Raw genomic sequence first — 10,783 nt, 5'->3', positions numbered from 1 at the left:
TCTGTGTGTATGTATATACAACTATGGCAGATGTGGTGGTGTGGTCATCAGTGGCTGCAGCGCTGTACACAATATGATCTGATTTTTGCACTATAGTTTACATTTTTATTCTTAAGGTGTATTTTTTCACTATTTTTTAATCCTTATATTCATGTTGTTTTCAGCACTATGGCCCTCGGTGATTGCATGGCCATGCTCTCACATTTAGGGTTGTATGTGTTTCATATCACTCATATTTATATAGTAGTCAGTTTTGTGGTGTTCACCATATTTATTCTTACATATATATGTCCTCTACATGTGTTTGTTTTAATGTATACTTATTAGGGATGAGCAAATGTGCTTGGTGATACTCGGTTATCACTCGATTTTAACGGTGCTCGGATGTGCTCACTACTCGGCAAGAGACGGGTGGTGCTTGAGTTAAAACTTGAAGCCTTGCCCCAAATCTTTGGCGCCTGTTATGCAGCCATGTGGAGATTGCCTGTGAGCCACTATAATGCCGTAGCCATTTTGGTTATGGCAATACTGTGATTGGATGGCAGTCTGACATTAGGGATAAAAGGGCAGGCGCTGCGCGGCACGACACACTGACGCCATTGCACAGCTCTGTGACACTTTGTATTGGAGGGAGAGAGTGTTTTCTAAGCCTGTGTGTGCACAGTATAACCAATCAGAGTAATGTAGTGTTGATACTGGTGCTGAAGTTGAGCCATCACACTTATAGGCCTTCTAAGGGCTAATTAGAGCTGAGTGACTTTGGTCGGATCGGGTTCCATGAAACAAAATTTGTTTCAGATGAAACTGGTCCGACTTGGGCAAAAAAAGTCGGATTTTCGTCCAAAACCCGACCCCAATGCAAGTCAATGGGAAATAAAAGTCGGCATTGAGCGGATGACACATTCATCCACTCAATGCCGACTTTTATTCCCCATTGACTTGCATTGGGGTCGGGTTTCGCACGAAACTCCCACTTTTTTTAGCCCTAGTCGGACCAGTTTCATCTGAAACAAATTTTGTTTCATGCAACCCGATCCGACCAAAGTCACTCAAGTCTAGGGCTAATTGTTTGCTTTGCTGTTTGTATCACATACAATTTGCATTTAACCTAGGGGGAGAGAGAGAGTCACCTGAGCAGGCAGTGACAGAATCGAGTCTGTAGACAGCTTTTGTGGGGGCTGAAAAAATTGAATATTTTGATTCATGACGTACTACGTCCTTTGAGGTCCCTTTTGTGTTATACAACACACACAAAAATCATTGAAATATTTTCCTGGGTTACATTTCTCAGCCACCTATTCCGTAGCGTGAAGTACATTTCTATGATCTCTAAAACTGAAAAAAAGATTTTAAAAATTTTGTACACTTCCGTTTCTCAGCCATACAGTGTTACGTGGTCTGTGAACATTTGTGATCTTTAAAACTGAGAAAACGCTTTTAAAAATTTTGTAGGCTTCCATTTCTCAGCCATACAGTGTTACATGGTCTGTGAACATTTCTGTGATCTCGAAGACAGAGAAAGTTTTTTAAATTTGTAGGGTTACATTTCTCAAGCATACAGTATTAAGTGGGTCAGGTACATTTATGTGATCTATAAAAGCTGAAAAACATTTTTCTGGATTTAATTTGTCATCCATACACTTTTGTGCTCTGTTATATTACAGTGGAGCAAACTCTCAAAAGCCTCTGATTGCTGCAGGTTACCAATTTTTATCTTTTATTGAAAAATAGAGGTGTGCATTAAGGGACGGGGGAGTGCTGATGATGGTGCATGCAGATGCCGATGATATGGGTCAGGTGTGCAGACGACTGGTGCTGGAGCACAAGAAACATGCCCATCCATGACACATAGGTTCCTGTCCAACTTTTCAGGGCGGCACGGTGCACCAGTTCTGAAGCCAGGGCAGTGCGAACAGGTGGTCGGTTGGATAGCAGATAATGATGCTTCCAGCAAGCTTGACAGCACCACCCAATCTTCTAAACAGGTACAGTCTCACCAGCTTAAAGTTTGGATCACTTAATCCTCACCCTGATCCTCCTTCCTCCCACCATGTTGAGTACCAGGAGACTAGTGATCCCACACTAGGACACTCCAAGGAGCTCTTTACAACATCATTTTTTGATTGTGGCTTCTCAACCTGCATACTCCAAGAGGGACAGTAAAACATGCTGCTTAGTGATGCACAAACCTTGGAGCAGCTACAAGAACATGACAATTGGTAATGGCAAGGTTGAAATAAGGAGGAAGGTAAGTCATAGCGGTAACTGTGTCTTAAGTCGCAAAGTCAGAGTGCAGTGGTGGAATAAGAGCTGGTTAATGACATATTCACTGAGCCAAACTGGGAAGCTGGCATGCAGAGCAAGGCCAGCAGCACTGACAGGGAGAGATCGGCAGCACCAAAATAGAGAGGAATAGGCAGTGGTGCGACCAGAGGGACAAGGCAGGAAACTGTTCAGCAGAGTACTGACACTTGTGCATTTTTCTGTTAAAGAGTTAGGTGTTCCCCAGTTTGGGACTTTTTAAAAAGAGTTCTGAGACAAACAAAATTGCCATTTGCAACCTTTGCCATGCCAAGATCAGCAGGGGCATGACCACCAAGAACCTAACCACCACCAGGATGGTCAGGCACATATCATCTAAGCACCCGACTTGGTGGGCTGAACGCCTGGGTCCACAATTGGTGCCATCTAGTGACACCACTCTGCCACTTCCCCTGTGCTAGGTGCTTCCCAATCCCCTGTCCAAAACACTGGCGTGGATGCCTCCTGCCTTGCTCCTATCCTTGCCCATTCTGACTTGCTATCATCATGCAAATCCTTGACCCAGCACAGCATTCAGCTGTCCCTACCTCAGGCCTTGGAATTAAATAGAAAGTTCTCAGCCACCCACCCCCAGGCCCAAATGCTAAACGGGCACATTTCCAAGCCGCTTGCCGTGGAAATGTTGCCATTTTGTGTGGCAGAGGACTTTCGCCTTCTCATGGCGGCAGCTGTCCCTCTGTGCTCGGTTCCCAGCCGCCATTACTGCCGATGTGACGTTACCAGCATATGTCCAGGAACATCACCCATTCCCTTACCAACGCACTTACTCGCTTTGTATACTTAATGACTGACACGTGGACAAGCATTTGGGGCCAGGGACGCTACATTTCCCTGACAGCACACTGATGAACATTGTGGAGGCTGGGGCCAAGTCACACCCTGGCATGGCACATGTCCTTCCAACACAGAGGATTGCTGGCCCTACTTCGATCAGGGTTTCCTCTACCTCCTACAGCAGTTGCTGCATCCCTCCTGCTCTTCCTCATCCTCCCATCTCCGATGTGGTATCTCAGAACGTGTTGTCCGCAGCACTGTCTCAGTGAAGCAGCAACAGGCTCTGCTGAAGCTAATGTGCCTAGGAGACAAACTGCACACCGCAGCAGTTACTTAAAGGAATAACATACAAGACAGATCCGTGGTTTTTGCCACTGAACCTCCAACCAGGCATGGTCGTGTGTGATAATGGGCATAACCTGGTGGTGGTTGTGAAGCTTGGCAAGATCCCACAAGTACCATGCTTGGCACTTGTGCTCATCTTGGTAGTTTATCGGTTTCTGAAAACATACCCACATTTTGTCAGAGCTTCTGGTCAAGGTACGCTGCGCCACTGCCCATTTCGGCAAGTCGGCTACAGCCTTTCTGGCAGTGCAGCAGCAGCAGCGCATGCACGTGCTAGTTCACCAATTGGTGTATGATGGTGTAGACTGCACATGTTGGCAAGGCTTTGTGAGCAGAAGTGGCCAGTTGTTGATTACCAGCTCCAACACGCCCGTCGGTACTATGGTCAGCTTCTGCAGATAACAACTGAAGAGTGGGCATGGATGTCTGACATTCATGCAGTTCTCCAAGATTGAGGCCTCCACAAAGATAAGCTGCGATGAAGCAATAGTCAGCGCACCTATCCCACTTCTGTGCCTGCTTAAACAGTCGCTGCTCTCAATTAAACATGAAGCTTTGCATACAGACCGGGTGGGGATGGGAGAAGACTTAATAGAGAGATTGTAACCAGCCCAGGCTCATCGCATCTGCTCGGGGAAGATTGGGTATCAATGAGGAGGTGGATGCTGAAGAGCAGGAAGAGGAAGACCAGAAACTGCTGGCTAGCACAAAAGTAGCCACACATTCTTCGTCCCATCTCTCAAACGTGGATGGGTGAAAGATGGCAATGAGGAGGAAGAGATGGAGAGTCATCGTCATGGTGGAAACAGGGAAGTATTGGCTGTACAGAGCTTGGCACATATGGCCGACTATATGTACCACTGCCTTTACCATTACCCTTGCATTACACATTCATATTTGTATCTCTTCTTCCTGAGGTGGAGAGGTCTTCTAATATGATGCAAAACTAGAAGGCCAGTGAAGAAAATATGTTGAAAAAAATTTTCAGACAACACTAGCGGGCAGGGGGGCAAACTTTCTTGCCCAATTAAGGAGAGGCCAAGGCGACAGACAGCAGAGGCAGGGGTACACTGTGAAGGTGTGGGCCAATTTCATGACACCAGCCCAGCGCCTGATGACCAGGTATTTTTGACAAGGAGGGAAAAGTTATTAAAGTTGGTCAAGCAATACCTGCCCGATCAAATCAGTGTATTCCTTATGGAACTGTGTACTCCTTAATTCCTTAAGGAATCTTTAACCACCACAATGTTTTGGTTTCTTCTCACTTTCACCCCCATACTTCTCTATTTTGTTCGATCTCCTGTAATCCCCCCACACCTAGTAAGGTGCCATCACTGAAACCTGGCTCACTCGCTCTGACACAGCCTCTCCAGCTGCGCTTTCCTATGGCGGATTCCATCTCTCTCACACCCCTCGACCCAGCACCAAACGTGGTGGAGGAGTTGGCCTGCTCCTGTCTGATACCTGCTCCTTTACCCCAATTCAACTTCCACCCTCCGCTACTCTTCCCTCGTTTGAGGTGCACTCCGTTCACATCTGTTCCCCCTCCAACTGGCTGTCATCTACCTCCCCCAAGAACTAGCCATCTCCACCTTTCTCGACCACTTCACCACCTGGCTACTCCCTTTCCTCTGCTGACATCCCCACCATCATCATGAGCGATTTCAACATCCCCATTGACACTTCCACCTCAGCTGACTCTAAACTTTTATCACTGACTGCTTCCTTTGGTTTTACTCAATGGTTCTCTGCGGCCACTCACAAAGATGGTCACACGCTGAACCTTATCTTCGCACGTCTGTTCCCTCACTAACTCACCCCTCCCCCTGTCCGACCACAACCTACTGACATTCTCTTCCCTCTCCTCTCCGACGGCACAACCCCCACTCCACAAACTTGCTCACCCTCGCAGAAATCTCAAACACCTCAATTTACAATCATTCTGAGTCCCTTCTCCCTCTCACAGACATAGCTTCCATTCAAGACAAAGATGCTGCTGCCACCTTTTATAACACCACAATAAAAGCAACACTTGATTCAGCCGCCCCCCTCACGCAGAGCAAAACTCGTACAATCAACAGGCAGCCCTGGCTGACCAGCCAGACCAAAGAACTGAGACAGGTTTCCAGGGCCGCTGAGCGGAATGGAAGAGAACCCATTCTACTGAGCACTTAAACGCATACAAGCAGTCCCTCGCCAGCTTCAAGTACACGCTCTCTGCCGCAAAACAAACTTACTTTGCAACCCTCATATCCTCACAACCCTAAACCCTTTTCAACACTTTGAATTCTCTCTGTCCCACAGCACCTCTTCAATCTCCTCATTTCTGCTGAAGACTTTGCCTCCTTCTTTAAGCAGATCGATACGATCAGAGAAAGCTTAGGCCCGCAGCCCCCAATGCCCCTTTTAGCCCTTTTCTTCCAAAACCAGCTTCTCCACCATGACAGAAGATCAGCTCTCCACCCTCCTGTCAAGGTCACACCTCACCACTTGTGCGTTTGACCCGCTCCCATCCCACCTCATCCCTAACTTTGCCACAGTCTTCATCCCAACTCTAACACACCTCTTCAACCTTTCTCTTAGAAATGGTCTTTCCCTCATCCTTCAAACATGCCTCAATCACACCCATCCTCAAAAAGCCCTCCTTCGACCCATCCTCTGTGTCTAACTATAGCCCGATATCTCTTCTCCCTTACGCCTCAAAAGTCCTGGAACAGCATGTATATCTTGAACTGTACTCCCACCTCTCCTCCTGTTCCCTCTTTGACCAGTTACAATTTGGCTTCCGACCGCATCACTCAACTGAAACTGCCCTAACTGAAGTCACTAACATCCTACTAACCGCCAAGAGCAAGCGACACTACTCTGTCCTCCTGGACCTGTCTTCTGCCTTTGACACCGTGGACCATTCCCTCCTGCTACAGATCCTCTCATCTCTTGGCATCACAGAATTGGCCCTATTCAGGATCTCATCATACCTAACATTTAGCGTCTCCCTCTCACACCACCTCCTCACCTCGCCCCGTCTGCCGGTGTTCCTCAAGGCTCAGTCCTCAGACCCCTACTCTTCTCCATCTACTCCTTCTGCCTGGGACAGTTCATAGAATCCCACGGTTGCTGTACCACCTCTACGCCGATGACATGCAGATCTACTTATCTGGACCTGATCTCACCTCCTTACTGACCAAAATCCCACAATGTCTGTCTGCTATTTCAGCCTTCTTTTCTGCTCGCTTTCTCAAACTGAATATGGCCAAAACAGAATTCATCATCTTTCCCCCATCTCACTCTACCCCTCCACCAAACCTATCCATCAATGTCAATGGCTGCTCGCTTTCCCCAGTCCCGCACGCTCGGTGCCTTGGGGTGATCCTCGACTCAGCCCTCTCTTTCAAACCACATATCCAAGCCCTTGCCTCCTCCTGCCGCCAAAAACTCACAAAATATTTCCCAGATCCGTGCATTCCTCAACCATGAAACCACAAAAACACTAGTGCATGCCCTTATCTCCCGCCTCGACTACTGCAACCTCCTACTCTCTGGCCTCCCCTCCAGCACTCTGGCACCACTCCAGTCCATCCTACACTCTGCTGCCCGACTAATCCACCTGTCTCCTCCCTATTCCCCAGCCTCCCCCCTATGCAAGGCCCTTCTCTGGCTTCCTATTGTTCAGAGGCTCCAGTTCAAAATCCTAACCATGACATACAAAGCCATCCACAACCCGTCTCCTCCATACATCTGTGACATGGTCTCCCGGTACCTACCCACACACAACCTTCGATCCTCTCAAGATCTCCTTCTCTACTCCCCACTCATCCACATACAAGACTTCTCCCATGCTTCCCCCATACTCTGGAACTCTCTGCTGCAACACATCAGACTCTCACCAACAACGGAAACTTTCAAGTAGAACCTGAAGACCCACCTGTTCCGACAAGCCTACAGCCTGCAATGATCTTTGGTCTACTGAATCACCACACAACCAGCTCTACTCTCTCCTAGTGTATCCTCACCTATCCCTGTAGACTGTGAGCCATCGCGGGCAGGGTCCTCTCTCCTTCTGTACGTGTGTGTCCCTTGTCTTGCACATGTTTATTGTACTTGTCTATATTTCCCCTTTTCCCATGTAAAGCGCCATGGAATAAATGGTGCTATATAAACGTATAATAATAATTCCTCTGCGACTTTCAATTATTGGGTCTCAAAGCTGGATATCTGGCATGAGCTGTTCCTCTATGCTTTGGAGGTGCTGTGATGCCCTGTCACTGGCATCTTGTCTAAATGTCTTTAGTGCTGCCGCAGGGGTGGGAGGGTAATAACAGACAGGCGCTTTCACCTGTTAACAGTAAAAGCAGACAGGCTCACTGCTTAAAACGAACAAAGAATGGATTAGCCCACAATTTTCCACACCACCAGATGACAGCAGCACATGAAGTGTAATATTCAATATTTTAATGAGGCCTGCCAGTTGTTACGTTTCAGGGATGACCATTCTCATATCTGTCTGGCTTTGCACTTTCTGCAAAGCCTTTGACTGTATATCTACTTCAACTATATTTTCAAAATAATTTTGTAAAAACATTTTTTTCTGTATTCAAATTACTCATCCATACAGTTTAACACTGTTATTGTTGCAATTCAGTGGTATGTAAAACTTAGAAAATGCACAGAAAAATATTTTAAGATTACATTACTCATCCATAGTGTGTAGGTTACTGACTATTACTGGTGAGTAACAACTACCACTGCGTGTTTACACACAGTGACAGTTTAAATGCATGACAGACACAGTCTGTCCTGGTGTGTGAACTGACACAACCATGACGGACTATGTCCGTCATTGGACGTTAAGGGATTAAGCAACCAATAGAGAACCTTAAACATTTGCTCTTTTTATGGAATATATCACATTTTGATCATCTTACAAAAACTATACATTTAACCTCTTTATTCAGGTCACCAGCGTTACAAAAATAACAATTTAACCAGAAACATATGATTTTAACTAAACTACATATGCCTGAACAGCAATCTAGCTGCATGAAATTCTAGTGCGTGAATTTTCAATGAAGCATGTGAACACATTCAGTTTTTAACATCTTTATAAAAAAAAAAAAATTGAAGAACACTGCTGTACTTGGCAACCAGGAACTTACAGAACTTTTACACATGTTCCTTTAAAGGATAAAAATTACATTTTCTTACAGAGGAAAAAAAAATAATGATTAGCTCCAACTGTTGCCATGACTACGCCAAAATATTTGAGCACGTAGCCAATGCAATTGAAGAACTGAAACCCTTATTTGTTTAGGACATTCCTAACTAGAAGCAAGTGGAGAAATGTGCTTTGCATGTTCTTGGTGGGGGAATCTATTCAGTGAACTGGAACTCTCCTGGGGGATGGATTTATGAACGTCAATGTTTTACTTTTGGTACAAACTGCCAGTGCCAATCAGTGAAATAAGACCTTGTTTCCTTCAGTACAGAGGATTGTGTTACACTATGAGGTCATCTGGGAAATTAACTTTCAGAACTGGCAGGTTTTTTAAATTCTCACATTTGCATTTAAAGGGGTTGTACCACAAATAAAGTACATTTTAAATCGATAGAATAATAATAAGTTCCACAGTTGGATGTGTTTAAATAAAATGTCTCTGTGCTTAGATAATCTTATAAATGTGCCCCTGATGTGTACTGTGTAATGTGTCTGACCGTGCAGGGACATGATCTGATCATACCACAGCTCCTAGGCAAGGGAGGAAGCAAAACAAAGTACACAATATGCTGTAATGTCTGTATACTCTCTTATGTGTCCTCCTCTGCCCAGGAGCTGTGGTATGATCAGACCATGTTCCTGCATAGACACAGTCATTACACAGTAGGGGCACATTTATTATCTCAGCAAAGGAACATTTTTTATTTAAACACATCCAATTATGAAACTTATTTTTATTCCTAAACCTATTAACTAAAATGTACTTTGTTCATGGGAAAACCCTTTAAAAGAATCTCAGCTCTAGTTGAACACGAGTGATAGGGTTATAAAAAAAAAAAAACAAAAAACAAAAACAAAATAAAAAAACAAAAAAAAAACAAAACAGTACTTACCTCTTCTTTGCTGATCCAGAGACTCCCAGGTGGTCCTGCTGATCTTTAGTTATAAGGGGATAATCAATAGCTACATGTCAAAATTGCTCACAGCTTAGCTATAATGGCAATTAAGTAGGGCATGTGTCTGCAGTAGTCATGTGCTAGCTGCATGTTGGAAAAAAAAAAAAAAAAACCTTGAAAAGTTCCACCTGGGCGTCAGCGATGGATTGGCAAAGAATAGAAGTACAGGATTTTTTTTTTAGGTTTTGCTGCAGTTTTATTTTTTAGAAGATGGACAACCCACCCTTTTAACTGTGATCAGCGCAACTCACCATGGAATTAGTGAGCACCACCAGCTTTGCTGAAATTTGGTTGTGACTCAGATGGTCTTTAGATGGCCAAGGTCCAACTGTCAAGCTCTAAATGTTACCACGGTGCAGCCCTTGCAGATCGTTCTTTTAAGCTTGACATATGCTCGTTCTGTTGTCATGTGCAGGTTATTAATACTAAATAAGCTTACACAGTTATTACAAGTGATGAGCGAATGTGCTCGGATAAGGTATTATCTGAGCATGCTCGAGTGTCTTTGGCTTGAAAACTATGTTTTGTTCTATGCCTTTCTGTTTTTGAACACGCAGCAGTCACTGTTAGCACGCAAGCATGATCAGATAACACCTTATCCTACATGTTGGCTCAAAACTAATGTGTACCCCATTTCAGATTCTCTCAGATATCGTACAATTCTTTCCAAATCCGTTTTAAGAAACATCACTTAGTAAATTCATTAGCTTCAGAGGATCATCAGTGCTATAAAGGAGAGCCACAGATAGGTGGGTACCTACGGTATATCAAAGACCGAAACTGGAAAAGCTGATGAAGAATCAAAATTCTGGGCGGAGATCAGGGGATTATTAGCAAACTAGGAACATTTGACACTTCACACTTTTCAATGTAAGGTTTGTCCAAACAGATGTTATGTATATTTTTTTGGGGAAACAAAAACAAATAAAAAAAACAAACTTTTAAACACCCAATAAAGGTTCACTGTTTTCCTGCTTGTCGTCCTGGTTTTTTATCTTGACCCCCTCGCCCTCCACCTGGCATGCCTCTACCTCGTCCCCCAAAGACACCTGTGGCAAAAAGACAAGAAAAAAATTAAGTAAAAAGGGATTGAGAAAATAATGAAAGTGGAGTCTTTAGCCCAAAGTGTGATGAGAAGAGGCATCATTATAGATGGAGTGCAAATTATTTA

The 10,783-nt window shown here is 44.7% G+C and overlaps 1 protein-coding gene across 1 annotated transcript in view; it reads right to left on the bottom strand.

Moving 5' to 3' along the window:
* Nucleotides 1-8,374: 8,374 nt before the first annotated feature.
* Nucleotides 8,375-10,783, bottom strand: part of LSM4 (LSM4 homolog, U6 small nuclear RNA and mRNA degradation associated) — a 39,487-nt gene continuing 37,078 nt past the window's right edge. Inside the window, exon 5 of the mRNA XM_073544820.1 lies at nucleotides 8,375-10,661. Coding sequence (XP_073400921.1) covers nucleotides 10,573-10,661 — 89 coding nt within the window. The 3' untranslated portion in view covers nucleotides 8,375-10,572. The remainder of the gene's footprint in view (nucleotides 10,662-10,783) is intronic.

This window comes from Dendrobates tinctorius, unplaced genomic scaffold (genome assembly GCF_039654945.1).
Source record: "Dendrobates tinctorius isolate UK_male_01 unplaced genomic scaffold, ASM3965494v1 ptg000011l, whole genome shotgun sequence".
Taxonomy (NCBI): Eukaryota; Metazoa; Chordata; class Amphibia; order Anura; family Dendrobatidae; genus Dendrobates; species Dendrobates tinctorius.
The sequence above is the reverse complement of the archived record's forward strand: the minus strand, read 5'-3'. Positions and strand labels throughout refer to the sequence as shown.